The sequence below is a fragment of the Pempheris klunzingeri genome, chromosome 12 (assembly GCF_042242105.1).
Source record: "Pempheris klunzingeri isolate RE-2024b chromosome 12, fPemKlu1.hap1, whole genome shotgun sequence".
Classification (NCBI taxonomy): domain Eukaryota; kingdom Metazoa; phylum Chordata; class Actinopteri; order Acropomatiformes; family Pempheridae; genus Pempheris; species Pempheris klunzingeri.
In genome coordinates this window covers 3,556,166-3,573,684 of record NC_092023.1, presented here as the reverse complement: position 1 = coordinate 3,573,684, position 17,519 = coordinate 3,556,166, and the positions used below count along the sequence as shown (strand labels likewise).

At 41.1% G+C, this 17,519-nt stretch overlaps 1 protein-coding gene across 1 annotated transcript; it reads right to left on the bottom strand.

Annotated features, from left to right (window-relative positions):
- Positions 1-5,392: 5,392 nt before the first annotated feature.
- elovl5 (ELOVL fatty acid elongase 5) lies at positions 5,393-17,139 on the bottom strand. The gene is made up of 8 exons (XM_070840627.1): positions 17,127-17,139; positions 12,947-13,011; positions 12,424-12,611; positions 9,828-9,905; positions 9,090-9,261; positions 8,510-8,634; positions 6,693-6,827; positions 5,393-5,990 (listed from the first exon to the last, which is right to left on the bottom strand). Exons 2-8 carry the CDS (start codon positions 13,002-13,004, stop codon positions 5,862-5,864), a joined length of 885 nt encoding a protein of 294 aa, XP_070696728.1. The 5' UTR covers positions 13,005-13,011; positions 17,127-17,139; the 3' UTR covers positions 5,393-5,861.
- Between the last annotated feature and the right edge of the window lie 380 nt (positions 17,140-17,519).

Here is a 17,519-nt window from a genome sequence, read left to right as displayed (position 1 = left end):
CAGTAACATTAGAGATCCTATTACACAACCTCAGTGGAAAGATATTGCAGATGTGGTTTCAGACTTCCACATCATTCGTCTTGTCGAGGACACACACGGGTATAATCCACGTATTACATTTTCTGGGAACCAGGCACGGACAGATAAACAGGATTTGCAGAGAAAAAAAATAAAAAATAAATGTGAAAGTTGTATTGGATTAGGCTAAAATGATTTGTGGCTTGCTGACTACTATAGTTAGTTTTCCACATTAATCTAAAGCAATTTAAGTCTGTAGCAAATCCTCAATTAAAATATCGGGTAAATCCTTAAATAGTTTGTTTCTAAACTATTTCTGCGAGTTCATAGAAACAAGTAGATGCAAGACAATAGAAATAAAAAGGGTTTTACACAGACAGGATTACAAAGATTATAAGAAAAACTGCAAAGCTAAAGCAGTTAAGTTGCTTTCAGGGCTGGAGGATAATTTACCCACCCAGAACTAACTCAATAAAACTGCAATGCATTTCCAAATTTGCCAAACATTTGAATAGAGGGAGTGACGGTAACAGTGACTCGTGCTTCATCAAACACGTGGAGATCTACTCGTCACCAGCATGACCGCAGAGATGATGATGCTGTTTCATCAGCAGAGGTCACGCAGCGTTTCTGCCTTTTCAGCAACATCAGCACTGTGATTGTGTTTGTTTTTGATCTTACACTGACATTTAGTGCAGTCAGTGGGAGAATAGTGATGAAACGAAGTGAGAGGGAGGTACTTTATACTTTATACTTGATAAAGAAGACCTTTTAGAGTTTATCGCCTGCTGACGCTCACGAGCAGCGTTAGCTAGTTAGCTTAGATTTATGCAGTCATTTGTTTATATTTTATCTAATATAGCTCCAATACAAAGTTTGGCACTGATGGGATGCACATCAGAGAGTTTATAGCTAATGCTAATTTTCAACTCTGTTACATATAAAGTGATATCAAATATAAAGATGTATTATGCACAAGAAAACACACACACCACTAATAATTAGTGCAATTAGCTGAAAATGGGCACAGCTCTGGTTTCCTGTTAAACAGCTTTTGACCTTTGTTGTGAAGTAAAACTAACTTTAAAGTAAAGAAAGCTGACTGTAATAATAATTGTAATAATTTAGATCTACGACGTGGTATTTTACGCCCCTTGTTACTGTCTTTGAACATATCTGGAAAAAGGCTCTGGGTAAAATGAGTAAAACTCTCAAAGCTCAGTAGATTTTATATTTTCAGGATGATTTGTTATAGATGTTTATCATATAGTGATGAAAGACATTTGAGATTATTAAATATTTTCTAATTTCTCCTGCTGAGATCTAAAAGAGAAGATTGACTCATGTCTGTTTCATGTCTGCTGAAATATGAAGCTACAACCAGCAGCCACTTAGCTTAGCTTAGCTTAGCTTAGCATAAAGACTGGAAACGGGGGGAACAACTAGCCTGGATGTGTTAAAAGTTGCTAAATCAGCCTACCAAATAATAGTGTGGTTTTATGTTTTTATGTTTTATGTGCTGGACTGTTTGTTCTTCCTGGATTCCCTATGAAGAGTTTTTGTTGCTGCTTTGCACTTGACGCCTGATAAATAACGTCCTTGTTAAAGGTCAAACTTAGTTGTTTAGACTAAACGAGAGCGTCTGTAAGTCTTCAAAATAAGGTCACAAGCTGGAGGGGGCATTAGGAGTTGTTCTGCGACGCCTCATTTATGTAGAAATGAGTAAAGTGACACATGCTGGGGGTGCTGCTGTTTTCAGGGAGGGACCTCGGCACCATCACCCCGCCCCGCCTGACTCCCTCAGGCCATGGCCTCTGGAAAGTCGGTGAGTGAGGCATTGTTTGCACAGTGGCTGGCCAGCAGACGCGCCACCAAAGCTCACAAACAGTTGCTCTGTCCTCCAAATGCGAGCTCTGTGCGACACACAGCATTCCTGTGCATCAAGTCTGCACACAGCGCTGAGGAGGAGGAGGAGGAGGAGGAGGAGGAGGAAGAGGAGGAGGTCACGGTGATGATACTTAAGTGGAAAAGACTTAGGGGAGTAAAGGTGAGCTTCTGCTTCACCAGACTTTACATTTTGACAGGAGAAAAGCACAAATCACTGAACTCCTGTAGTCAAAGCAGCTTTTAAAGTCTAAATCTGTTGTTTGCGTGGAAAAGCACCATCTTGTTTTCGGCTCAGCGACAGCTCACACGCCCTAAAATAACCTGATCCATGTCAGGTTCACTTATTCCAGTTTACAGTCAAGACTATTATTACCAAAGAATGCCAAGAATTCCTCGGCCTTATCACCACACAGCCCTCAAACAGTTCGGAGGTGATATCAGGACGGAGAAAACAGGAAAACTGCGTTCATGTGTGACTGAGGAAGAGAGAAGAGCGATGGCTCATCAGTGGACCGAGACAGGAACACAGAGAAACACGTAAAACATGAGTGTTTTTATTCAGCAGGTTTTCTGTATGTGTCATCTGACGTGGGCCTGCAGGCTGCTGTTCTCTAAATGATAACGAGCAGTAGTGAAATGTTGTGCCAGTATCTTACCTGCTAATCTATGAAGTCAGGAAAAGCATGCATGAACCAGACGGTAAGACTTAAAACACAGGTTAAGATAGCAAAAAACAAAGCAGCATCCTTTTATATAACAAAACAGGAGCAAGGGTTGAAGTATTATTTGGCCTGATTGAATGGAACTAACTTTTTCCTTTGCTGCAGGTGATCCTGTATCTGATGTGTTTATTGCCAGCAGCGTTTAGAAATAATAAAACAACTTTATCTTTCTATATAAACACCTAACGTTCATTCAGACATTTACAAATGTTTGCTAGTGTAACTTCACTACATGAAACAGAGGTAACGCCTTTACGCTCACTGCCTGAAACAAAACCATTTATTATCATTCATTATTCATCGGCTCAACATGCCTAAAGAACGGAAACCACCTCCATATTTAAACATCCTGTCCAGCAATGAGCTGACAAACTGTTTAACCAAAATAATCACCAAGGATAATAATCCTCCAAATCATCATCAACAATTCAATAATTCATAAAAATCATGGAGAGAAATAACAACAGGGAGCAAAGCTTCAAAAAAAACATCAAAACTACATCTTCAGTATTCAGACATAATATCAGCTACATCCATCATCTCCAGGAAATTATACAAAATTAGAAAACAGAAATTTCCATTTTTTGAGCATGTTGATCAGAAAAAGAATAAAGTTTTTGTTGCATGGAGCCAGTGTGCCGGCGTTTCCTCTTTTTCATTGACTGCTAACCTTCCACCTTCATAACGTGCATATAATAACTCTGCTTCAGTAGAATAATACGCACAGTAAATTAATATTAAATTAATAAATGTTTGCCTGTGAGGTTGAGATAAGAGTCTGTGTGGGTGCATTCCTGCATACATATCAGCTTCTATTGCTTTTGTGTTAAAGCATCTTTGCTGTGTTGTTTATTAGATCACAGCCATATAATTCAAATTCTCTACCCAACAGAAGTTTTTCTGTCTTCGAGCAACATTATTTGCAGCATTTGCATCTTTTTCAGGGAAGGAAAACAGCTTAGAAACCAGTCAGTTTATCTCAGTTTGTTTTTAATGTGTTACAGCGAGTAAAGCATGAGTCACAACATGTTAACCCAGATTTACCCCAGATTTCAGAAAATATATATATATATATATATTTTAACAGTTTATAAAATGTATGTAATGTGTCATTACATACTGTATTCTTCCTTGGCCTTGATTAATTAACTGGGGAGTAATTTAATGCTAATCCTGCCCTTAAATATATAAACCCTGTTATCTCCAGTGCTATCATCGTGTACAAAGGAGGAGCCGTGACACGGGAGATTAAACCAAAAGACTGCTTTTCTGCGGAGATATGGCGCGTGCATGTGAAACAGGTTTATGTTATCAGCAGATATCAGTGGACCAGATTCATCATGCAGAGAAAATGTGGCCTGTGTGTGCAGCCGACGTGAATGTAGGTCAACTATACGTTTGAGCAACATGTCGTGCTCGTTCAGCAGTTAAGGCTCCGCAGCGAGGTTCATAACGCACAAACATCCTTGTACCTTTGTTTTCTGTGCCGGCTCTTACTGTGTGGGCCCCCTGACAACGTGGTGGAGAGAGAATCACATAAAGAACACCAAGGAATAAATAGTTGAATCACTACAACCTTCTTTCTCCAACAAAAAAAGAAGAAAAAATAATAATAAATGACTTAATTAATCTGGTGGAATGAGAAAAATTCTGCTTTTGACATTTTGGGAAATTTGCTTGCAGCTCGTTGTAGGAGAAGATCGGCGCCGCCCTCGGCGAATATTCCCCAACTATTCCTTTAATAAGATGAGATCAATACTTTAGGACATGTTTGATATTTTCAGAAAAAGAAAAGAAAGAGTCAGGCACAGGATTTAAAGCGTGAGTTTGACACACGTCAGTCTGAAATGGACCAACATGAACGTGGAGACGGCGTGTTGACAAGATGGCCGATGCTACGTTAGCGTTAGCATTGCATCTGCTGGTCCTCAAGGCACCCTATAGATGTAGACTCTAAAATAAAAAATAACTAGAAAGTATCTGACAAAACAATCCCACCGCAAGGTCCGTTTAGTAGCTGTTCTGGAGCTTTCAACACCCAGTTGTCACGGAACTGCTCTTATATTTTCCTCATTTCCAAGCATTTTTATGGATAACCGAGCAAAATCGTGTTGAGGAAGATCATTTGACGATCAAAAAGCTGCAGAGCGTCTGCTAAATGGGCCTTGTGATGAGATTTTTTATTTAAAACTGCAGCTCCCAAGTTCAATAATGATCTTTAATTATCAACTATATAGTAAAATGTGTCTGAATATAACATATTTGAGTATTTAGCACTGCAATTGTAGCATTTATACAGTGTAACTACATTCACCTGATAGATTTGATACCTAAAATATCACCAACAAGCAGCAACTCTGCAGACCTAATGGACATTTAATTAATCTTAATGAATAGTTCTAGTTGTATTTACTGCATAAAGCTACAGTGGATATAACAGACTACCAAAGGAGAAAACATATCTTTATAATAAGGGGAGAATTTACTTATAATATGCTCATAAAACACAACACCTGCCTTCTAAAATTGTGTCCTAAACTGGTTTAAATGTGAATCCTAGCATATGCAGTCGACTACGCTTTGGTTATGCTTTGCTTAGATGGCTAAATATTCCAAATTGGAGCCCCTGCTTTGCAAATATACAGCAAAATGCGACGTCTGCTGTTGCAACCTGCTTTTAAAAATGCATTACAGTATTGCACAGGGCAAAATTTAGGATTACGCAACGGCCCCCGGCGTGAGTGCAATAAAGCCAGACGCAAGATGCATGCTCTAGTTACACATTAAGGACGAACAGTACGCATCGTTATTTGAAGTGTCCCTCAGGTCGTTAACACGGAGACGTCACGGGGGCGTGACGACACCTCCATCGCCGCTGCTTCATCTGTGGACCTTCTGTGTGTAAAGCATCTTTGAATGAGATAAAAACTGTTTGTTTGTTTGCTGGTTGCAAGAAGGAGATTTTTTTTTTTTTTTGCTTTGGAGTGAATTTCCTCTAGAGGGTCGGGGAGGTGATATTGTGCAGTGTCGACCATTCTACAATCTCCTTTTACTAATTAAATACCATGAGTAGGAATGTGTGTAAAAACATGGAAAGTCTCTGGATATATGTGGCTATGGCTTATTTCATCTCAAGTGACTGCAAGACTATTCTAGATATGAAGATACACATACCCCCTAGCAGCATTAGCTAACGCGCTACAGTGAGAATTGGCTGACGGTTTTTCTCAAATGTCAATCCACCCGCAGCTTCTTGTGTGCAGGGCGCTCCGAAGATGGCGTCCCATTTGCATGTCCATTTGTGGAGGCAGGAGAGCCGTTCTGGTGCTCCTTCTTTAGAGAAACGCTGTGCTTCTTGTACGTCTTTTTTTTACGGGAGAGGAAGAGAAGGCAGAGAGAGCATGTTAGTGTTTTAACGGAAAAAGTGAATAATGTCATTGCTGGAACACAGACGTCTGTTTATACTGCAGGAGGGTGTGTTGTTAGAAACAGTGTTTTCATCACATAGTTTGTCCTCTAGATGTTTTATTTGTCCTCTGTAAAGTGTATATTGATTAATGATATCACTACTATTAATGTTAGCTGCCTCAAACCTCCAGTATCAAACACAATATGAGCAAATGTAACATAAACAAATGTTAATAAGCCTAATTCAGCTTTCTGTTTCTGTTTTTTATATATGCTTTTATTTATAAAATGAAGGATAAGCTTGATTATTAATTCAACAATGCAATTAAACAATGCATCAGCTTGTTTTTCGGCTCCAAACTTATTTGTTTTTCTAAAGATGCAAATCTAAAAACTTTATGTCTTAAAAAATGCTTAGAAATTCTCTAAAACAGCAGGGCACTGTGGTTTTTAGCTAATATTACTCAAAGAGGAGAAAATAGTGCATTTGTTAGTGGGGACTACTTTCAGCAGCGGATTAATACACAGTTGGTGCTCTAGTGAGAGTTTACAGCTGGATGGTGCAGGTTTGATTGACAGTAATAGTACAGTTGTTATGGGCGTGTGGTGCAGAACAACGGCACATTAAAACAGTCTGAAGCGGAAAAATCAACTGACCTGAATGTAGAAGTTTGAGAAAAGGATGATGAGCGTGACCATGTAACCTATTTGGAAGTACAGCCATCCCATGGGGAAGCCGCACGGCCATACGACGGCACACAGCGTCTGGGACATGGTTAAAAAGAACTGGATCTGCGGAGGAAACACGAGACGCACACATGCAGACACGTACCGGAGTCAGAAGGTGACACGGAGAGCCTATAGAAAGGTAGTATTGATCCGCTGAAGCTACAGGATGCTGCAGCAAATAGTCCGAGAACAAGTAGACAGCAACACCAGCTCCACCATGTGAAGTGAAGGCAACAATCATCAAAGGAAAAACACTGAAAATACATTTTAAATCTTTTGTTTTAACACACATGAATGTTGGAGGAGATGAAGTGAAGTGAAATGTTCTTGGAAAAGTACAGTTTTATTCTATTTTCTCATTCGTTCACTCCACTGCAGGTATTTGGCAGCTGTGGCACTTTTTCATACTAAACATAATGATTTCGTCTCAAATATTAACTTGACACAGTCGAGATCGATCGATACGGTGTCGACTCACTTTAGTCTCTTATTGAGTTTCATTTACTCATAATCATTTTGCAGCGACCTGCCTCCTCCTCTTCTTCTTCTTCTTCTTCTTTCTCGTTTCAGCGCAATAAAGCGCCTCTGTCACTATGATCACTTTACTCCAGACAATCTACAGTGTGAACACTGTATTAATTGACCATTATGGCCATTCTTAGTGTAATTAACCCTCACCCATATCAGTTATTCATCTTCACATCATGTGCACTTTACATATTCAGCTTTCCTTTATCTTTAATATTGAGAGAAAGCCAAGAGCGTGCAAACCTGTCATCAACGCAAAAGGTGGCTGCTGAAGAATCTAAAATATAAAACATATTCTGGTTTGTTTCACACTTTCTTTGTTTACTAAATAATTCCATATGTGTTCCTTCATGGTTTTAATGTCTTCAATATCAATCTACAATGTAGAAAATAATCAAAATAAAGAGAAACCATTAAATAAGAAAGTGTGTCCGGACTTTTGACTGATGTATATATAGTATATATAATGTAGTTTATTCATGTTCACAGTATATTTATGTTATTTTTGTCTTTTATATGTTTTATGTCTGTTTTTTATACTCTTTTCACTCTTGTCTTCTTACTATTGAGCTGCTGTGACAAGTGACTTGATAAAGTTGATCTTATCTTAAAATGAAATGTGATCTGTAAACCTTTTATGACATAAATGTCTTCATATTAAGATGAAACTGCCCAACAGTCTTTAGAATAATTAGACATCAGTGGTAACGTAATATAACATAGAGCAGGGGTGTCAAACATACGGCCCGCGGGCCAAAACGGGCCCCCCAGAGGGTCCGATCCGGCCCGCGGGATGACCTTGCAAAGAGTAAAAATTACAAAGACAAATTTCAGGTCGTTCATAATGTTTTGTTAAAAGATAGTTCATCAAATGTGAACATTTTCAGAGTGTACTTGTATTTTTTTGCACTAAAACAAAGGGAAAAATGTGGAGTTGACGTTATTTAAAGATTATTATAATGTGATTTCACTGGTCCGGCCCACTTGAGGTCAAATCGGTCTGAATGTGAACTAAAATGAGTTTGACACCCCTGACAAAGAGTATATGTATGTATGATGCATGACCATAAAATGAGCATTTCTTTTGTAATATTCCTTAAATTAGGACTTTTACCTGTAGTGCAGCATTTTTTACAGTGTGCTACTGTTATTTTTACTAAAGTAAATGATCTGAGTGCTTCTTCCACCACTGGGGAAAAACTGCAGGATGAACCAACCAGCTGTAACTGCGTGATGTACTTCTTCCACCAAAGGTACGGTCGCATGGCCGGGATGGCTGAGAGTCCGTAGTACGAATACATCACGACGTGGACGAAGCTGTTTAACGAGGCGCCGAAGTACGCTGACGAGACACAGGAAGACAGACACAGGAAGTTATTCATCTACAGCCGCTGAGAGGCATTCAGGAGAGCAATGATCACATTAACATTTCATCACTCTGCCCTGTTTGGAATAATTACTATGGAGTTCAAGTAAAGTCAATAGAGGCTGTTAACGGTGGAGCAATACAGAAATAATATAGTAACATCTGATGAATAATAAAACATGTTTCTGGAAAAAATAAAAGTCACACTGGAGTAAGAAAACTCATTACTAGCAGACTGATGTGACAAAAGCACAAACAGTGTGTTGCACAGTGCAGCAGAGTCAATAAGTTTGTGTCCTTTAAGGCTTTGTGAGGGAAACAGGCCGTTTTCAGGGCTAATGGGTTTAACATTAGAGCACCTGAATTATTTAGCTGGCTTTGAGGGGAATGATTTGAGTCACTGGAGGGCGAAGTCGTGTTAAAACACTCACAGTGGCCGCAGGGAACCCAGTTCATGACGAACCACCAGATATTCAGCATGCTGGCGTGGTGGTAGATGTGGAGAAATGTGATCTGGTGATTGTTCTTTCGTAGTATGAAGAAAAAGGTGTCCATGAACTCGATGAGCTTGGAGAAGTAGTACCACCACAGGACATTTATGATCTGAGAGCGGCAAAAAAGGTTAAAAGCATAAATTATTAAGCTTTTATTTGTCTTACAAGACCAGTGTACAATATAGAGATAACACATTAAGACACAATATTTATGCCCCGAAGGTCCTTCAGGAAGTTCAGGACGAATCATAAAGCAATTTGACTTTCCGCAGCAGAGCCACGTTGATAAAAGTTTTTTTTTTAATCACCGCCGAACTGCAAAGCCGTGCACATTTTACTGTGAGCCTTGTTTTCACCTCCACTGCAGAGCTCAGCGGGGACACCGGAGAGAGTCATCATGATGACACGAGTCGGATTAAATTGACTCCCTGTCCCTGCAGCTTATCTGCTGGGATTTACAGGTACTCACCCACAGAAATCAGAGCAGTAGATTTGGAGGTTAAAATAAAACAACACATTTATCTTCTATATTATATTATATATGTATTCTAGCTGTCCTACCTATTCACACCTTTACTGTGCTGTTTATCTTACCATGAATCAAAGATCAAATGTGTTTAAATGAAAATAAGATCCCCGACAATAAACATAAAAAGGTCGCAGAGTAAATCTGACCTTATTATCCACTTCCTGTGCGCTGTGAGTGTCCTGGCAGTAGAAGTTGTAGCCGCCGTGCCACACGGCAGTAACGAGCTGGAGAAAAAGCCATTAAAACAAACCATGAATTGGATATTTGACCAAATCCCTGAATACAGACAAAGAATGTCACAGTGAGACTGAGGAGATATGATGTTCTAAAATGTGCCGAACAAATAATAAAAACATGCAGAGACAGATAGCGAGTCAGATCAGTTCGGGGTCAGGTTGTGGTGACTGATCTTTAGCTGCTGACGTATAAATATTTAATCTAATTAAAAGTGAAAACACCAAACGCTCACTGATGTGCGATGTGATGTTTGAAGGTCCTTTTATAAAGCAGAGCTCTCTGGTTTTAAAGCTTCTTTACACACAGGTAGACAAACTGTAAATGTCCAAATACAGGGATTTCTATTTGAAATACTCTAATAAATCTAATTCTGCATACCTGCATAGAGATTATATATATATCTGTATACTTTCTGCACATTAAATCAGTTCTCCAGAGGTTTATTTTTGTGCTTCCATAACCCACGATACACATATTTGAAAATCATGTCTAAAATTCCTGACTTTTCGTACCTTTGAGTCCAACTCCAAAAATGGTAGATCCTACATTTCCCATAATGCAACTCAAACGCAAAGACATTAGCCTCTTTAGTTAAACCGTCCCTGCTTGGCATGAACACAAACTTTTTAATCTAAATGTCCAAGTTGACAACATCGGGGTTATTTTTTCCAGACTTGACAAAAGCCTCAAAAGAAAAGAGTTCATAGGCTGAGTACTACTTCCTGTGTAAAATCAGCGGCATGCTCCTTTAAAGCATGAATATTCTAATGCACATTGATGGCACAGCTTAATGCTGATTCACCAAATCAATATAGATCTACTGTCTTTATCTGCTGCTGTAAAAGGCTTCACCAGCCGACAGCAGATCGAGGCGAAGCTTCGTTTTTAAACATCGACTGTTTTATCACACGTGCACAAACATTTTTATTTTATTTTTTTTTAATGTTAGACCTACAGTGGCATCGCTCGGCCTATAAATAAACTAAATTAATCAGAGTTTTAATCACAATCATTATGTAACGAAACCCGCTGTGACCGGGCGAGTTGACAAGAACTGTACTTTCACATTCACATCAGGTGGAATTGATTTTGGAGTGCCAAAAGTTCACCCCACGGCCGGGGCGACTGTCAGAGTACAGAGTTTAATGAATCACACAGCCAACAGTGCACGGGGGCCTTACGCAATGCAGGCGGAACGACAAGAAGCTGGATGGGGAGGAGAGGACAGACACTTTAGACTTCCACATCCGCAAAAACGCTTCAAAGTTCCTGGTGTTCGCACGCGGTCGCCATGATAAGTGACAGATTCAGATTGGTAAATAAGAAGCCTTTCAGTGTTCGCTCACATCAGTGCCTCTATCAATTTCAGTTATTTAGCCAGCTGTTTATGAAAAGCAGTTTTCCAGCGAACAATAGGGGGCTGTGCTGATGTCTGCGAGGGCATATGAGGGATTTGATGGCTGAAACAATGAGCCTGTCAGCGTCCAGCTGTGTCCCTCTCGCTCCCTGATAGCACTGTCTCCCGCTGAGGGACGCCAGGAGCCGCACGCCCACGTCTCACCACAGTCAAGGGTCAGAACATTTTTTTATAGTTTTTATATAGCATTTTTTTGGGAAACGTGCTCATCCACGTCCTCGCGGAGACGAGATGCCACTCTCACACCTGTCCCGCTAAATATGAGGCTAAAGCTATGTTAGCTCGGCTTAGATTAGCGGGCTAAGCAAGAAATAGCAGCTTAAAAAAGTAAAACTGCAGCTTGGCGTTTTAACAAATGCCAGAAAAACTAAATGTAGCGTTAGCGTAGCATAAAGACAGTATGCTAAGCTAAAATAACTGTTTAGCGTAGCATAAAGACTGTATGCAAAGCTAAAATAACTGTTTAGCGTAGCATAAGGACAGTATGCTAAGCTAAAATAACTGTTTAGCGTAGCATAAAGACTTTATCATCATATTCAAAAGGAGCAGTTTGAAGGCTGTTAGCCTAGCTTAGCACAAACAAAGAAAGAAAGCGTAAAAATGACAAGTTGTGGTTTTACTTTTTGCCGTTTTCGTCTTTTCGCTACAGTAAACTAACACAGCTTCAGCGATATAAGAGCGGTATCGATCTCATCTAACTAACTCTTGACAATAAATAATTAGGCGCATTAAGCCCCTTTAAACTACAGCATGCTGTTTTAAGCTTGTTGGTCTTTGCATGAAATGAAAATGAGATAATATAAGTTCATGAGCTTTAGAGGTGCTGGTGTTGCATTTGGAGGCTAACAGTCTCTGGTCTCAATGCTAAGCTAAGCTAACTAGCTTCTGGCTGTAGCTTCTTCATATTCAAATATCAAAGTCTTCTTCTAATTAAAAATATCTGTTCATGCTCACACACTAGAGTTTTTAGTAGTGATTATGCAGCTCTCATTCAGGCCTCTTTTTTCTTTTCTAATCTGTCTGTGGCGTCGCAGTGATTTGCTTTGGCCCACTTCGACACATTTCTCAGTGCCAAGCAGTCTGTTTACCTCATAGGCCATGTATAAGGACAGGAGTGTGAGGCCCAGATTGTAGAGCACCAGGAGCCCTCTGCAGGAGTACGGCTGCCTGTGTTTCATGTACTTGGGCCCCATCCACACAATCAGAAGGTACATGACTGTGAGTGCAAAGGTTGGTGGGTAGTTGTCGAGCAGCAGCCATCCCCGCACCCGCTGATCTGAAATATGGAGATAAAGAGGCCGGTTTTTACCACTAAATCAAGAGGAGGGCGATAAGGCGGCCTCGTTGGAAACAGCAGATGAAGTTTGAAGTTGCAAAGCAGCAGAAGTGTGCACGCTGAGGAATGTTAGAAAGGTTAGCAGCAAGACGGTGAAATACCCAGCAGTGTTTTTAATGCACTGCATGTAATGGGTTAAAGGTTTTAGGTAATGGTTACCAACTCCACTGAGCGTTTACAGTATTTGCAATATTTCAGAAGACAAAGAAACATTGAAGAAAAGAGCAAGACATTTTACATCAGCTACTAAAAGTGAAAATCTAAAGCTGACTTACCTCTGGGACCCATCCATGACTCTAAGTAAGTGTTCAGTTTATGATTAAAAGTCTCCATTTGTCACCTGAAAACAGAGAAAATAATGAAAGTTATTTCACACGTTTTACATCCTTTGTTAAAATGGAAGCTAATCAACGAAACAAGCTGAACATCCCAGACTTGATTGATATATTATGCCGGACCATCCCATCCTTTTACCTCTGCTTTGGTCTCCACCAACCCCCGAGGGAAATATGTGGCTCTTTAACCAGCTAGTCCCGAACTTCGTCCATCTAACTTTTACCAAACTTTTTCTGATGGCAGCCGTCAGAGTGACTTACATTTTGGGTTGTGGAACCAAAACAATGAGCTGAAAGAGGCTAAAACGCTCCACAGAGCTGAGAGGAGCTGCGGAGTCACAAGCTTTACGTTACACAGTCATTTGATCCCATTTCGGATTAAAAAAAACATTGATTAAAAGCAGCTTTAAATATGATAAAACTAAACTAATCTGCCTGAAAGAGCGCTTGAAGTCTTTACGACAGTTTTCAGGAAATTATCATCAACCCTGAGCAGCTGAAACTCTGGTATTTGTCTGGCGTTACCGTGTTTACACATCTGTTTTTATGTCTGTCTGCGCTCCAGTCTGTCCATCTGCGCTCTCTAATACATCCCATAGTCCAATAACTGATCCCTCACATCGCTGTGGTTGAAACAACAGACCAAATGTTCACTCTGGAAAACGTAAAACGAGAAGCCAGCAGGCAGGTGTGGACACGGACGATAACCACATCTCTGCATTAGTGATTCTCTGCCTTTTAGATGGTTGAAGGTTACTGAGGATGTCAAAACATGTGGATTTATCACCGCTAATGTGCTCCAGGTTTTAATAAACACACTGTAGTCTAGTCTGGCCCAGGCAGCGCTGCTACATTTACTTTAACAGAAACTTCTCTAAACCTTTGTGCATGTTCTCTGGCCAAAGCTGTCAAATTGTGGCGGTGCACTGTTGTATTGTTTGTCCTTTGTGAGGGTTTCAAACAGATGGTTGCTGTATCCAGTGCAGAGTTAAACAACTGCCTGGGGAACTGTTACAGATTTTTCAGGTCTTTCTCTGTTTTTTATCCCAAAAGTCGGTACTTTTTCCCACTAATTTGCAGTAAAACACTGAATTGCACAGCTCCGCTTGTGACAGTCACATCTGGATCATTTTTCTTGTGCAGGTTTAAAGTCAGTATTACCAACATAAACACATTCTAGTTTCCTCTAGTGTTCACACAGCTGAACAAAAGCTGCACAAAACCCTGCAGCTGATTTCTTTTTACCTCTTTACTATAAACCTGATAACTCTCAGGCTCACGCTCTTTATTCATTATCACCACAGACAGTATTTGCACAGTCCTTCAGGCCTTTATATTGTTTTCAAGAGGCTGCAGAGGCTTTGCACAACTCGCAGCCTGTCTCCTGTCTCCTAACGTGTTCCCGAGCGAAAACGTTCAATTCAGTCCAATTACGTCACAGAGCGCTGCGCCACCTGACAGCCTCTACACCTGCGTCTACAGCTGGAGACGTAACACAAGATAAAACATGGACTCCAGTCCGCTTTGTGGGTGTCCTCCTTCCTTAAAGCCTCCTTCACATCGGCTCGGTCCACCTTTATACTTTGGCCTTTTCCTCCAACGAAGTCACACGCTGAACAGAAGATTTGGCTCCAGACGGTTTATGATGCCTTTAGCTCAAAGTCAGATTTGTTTGTGTTTGAGGGGAAAGTAAAAAGCAGCTTTATGGGTTAACACAGTAACCTTGGACTTTACAGGTGTGACAGAAATGTGAGTAGATCTATCAAATTTAGCTAAAGCATCTCAATTCAAGCTGAGTGCTGCTCTTACATACAGTCATATGATATTTAAATATGACTGCGAGAACTGACGGGGGCACACCAGTGACTTTGTTTACATGCTTTCAATACCTTTATCTTAATACTGCCAACATATAAACCCTGTAATCCTGTAAACAGCAATATTCTAACTATCTGAGCAGCGTGTACAGATTAATAAACGTCCTTGTTCACACTGTGTAGTTCATATCTCAGTTTACCAAACTCTGCATGTTGCGGCGACCTGCCGCCCAGACAACAAACAGCATCTCACTGATGGCTGCATTTGGCCGTAATCACTTCTCCGCAGGAACAAAATACGGCTCATTCTGATCAACCCACTACAGTAATATCCGCGCTCTGATTATCAGAGATGCATTAGGCCGAACCAAAACACGATAATCTGCAAGGCCTTAATCAGAGCATGATGAGCCACGACGGGAGGGCGTGTTAGCAGCCCGTCAGTGCGTCTGCGTGCTAAATGCTGCAAAATATGTGCAAACCATCAATGCAGCATCCGGACCTTCATCAGAGCAGCTGATCACGAGTCATTCAAACAGTCTGAGTCCCTGTGACAGTAGATACAACATCACAGATTTGACGTTTGTTCCAAAATAAAAGCCACAGTGGGCAACGAGTGAAACCAGCCAGCAGGACTTATGTAGCGTCAAATGGTTTTTGTACCAACGGGTGTTTTAATTTCACTGGATTAAGACAAAAACAGAGATTATTAGTTCATCAATAACAGTTTCTCCATACAGGAACACTGTATATCACCATGGTGACCACAGATACTGTGATGTTATACATAGCAAGAGGACAGATAGACAGGCAGACAGACAGGCAGACAGACAGATAGATAGATAGATAGATAGATAGATAGATAGATAGATAGATAGATAGATAGATAGGCAGGCAGGCAGACAGACAGGCAGACAGACAGACAGACAGACAAACAGATAGATAGACAGGCAGACAGACAGACAAACAGATAGATAGATAGACAGGCAGACAGACAGATAGATAGATAGATAGATAGATAGGCAGGCAGACAGACAGACAGACAGACAGACAGATAGATAGATAGATAGATAGATAGATAGATAGATAGACAGGCAGACAGACAGACAGACAGACAGACAGATAGACAGGCAGGCAGGCAGACAGACAGACAAACAGATAGATAGATAGACAGGCAGGCAGGCAGACAGACAGACAGGCAGGCAGGCAGGCAGGCAGGCAGACAGATAGATAGACAGACAGACAGACAGACAGATAGACAGATAAACAGATAGATAGACAGACAGACAGACAGACAGATAGACAGGCAGACAGACAGATAGATAGATAGACAGGCAGACAGACAGATAGACAGATAAACAGATAGATAGACAGACAGACAGACAGACAGACAGATAGACAGACAGACAGGCAGACAGACAGATAGACATAAACAGATAGATAGACAGACAGACAGACAGACAGATAAACAGATAGATAGACAGACAGACAGACAGACAGATAGACAGACAGACAGATAGATAGATAGGCAGACAGACAGATAGACAGACAGATATCTTTCACTTTAACTGTAAACACATGACCAGATTGTTGATGGTCCAGTTTACACTGTATGCTGTCTTGCTTCACTGGAACAGTGGATCTACATAAGCAGGTATTTATTACACAGGTAAGCAGAGCGCTGAGGCCAACAGTGACACATACACAACAGCAGCACAGTCCAGGATCCAGGTTTATACTTGTGTTTAAGGAGCCTGCACATCAGCAGCATTCAGAGGTTTGAGGAAGTTTGTCACAACTATCAGTGACACTCAGAGTGGAGCAGCTACACACAAACATACTGGTTTGTCTTTAAAGTCACATTTCAGCAGAAATACGACCAGCATGCATGATGTGTGCACGAGAGGACTGCGCTCAATCTGCGTCCCACCGATTATTTGCACCACAATATTGCACAAAAGTAATTTTCCATCGGGGTCACACGTGTTAACCTAAACTCACCGCACGGTGCAGCCGCTCTGACCGAGAAACGTGCGCGCAGCGCGGATGACGGCGGTCATCTCATTACATCAGCCTCAGACCGAGAGTGAAACTTCCACACAGGAATTAATAAAATAATTAATTAGGAGAGAGGAAAGAAAAGTTATCGCATCCTGTCGATCGCATCCAGGCTGCAGCAGCAGCAGCAGCAGAGGTCACCGCTTCAGCATCTCACTAACTCACCGCCTCCACACAGACGCCATGCGCGCTGCAGCCTTTTCCCAAAGAAATAAAATAATAAATGAAATGATAGGAAGCCTCACCATGAAGTGTCCGAGCCGGGTTAGACAGAGAGGCAGAGGAGGAGTGAGGATGAAGAGGCTGGCTGCCCGTGCAGAGAGAGAGAGGGGCTGGGTAACCTTGGCTGGCCGGCCGGTCTGAGCACAATGTGCAGCCTTGTCGCTCAGTGGAAAATAGTGGGAGGAACATGCAGACTGGCCCAGTGGCCTGCAGGAGAGCTGCAGCCAGGAGGTGACCCGGTGTGTTGCAACCACACACACACACACACACACACACACACACACACACACACACACACACACACACACACACACACACACACAGAGAGAGCCAAAAAAGATGACATCAAAGCTATCGCTGCTCTCCTGAAATGACACCTGGGACGGATTAAACTGGTAAATAGTTAACCTGAGTCA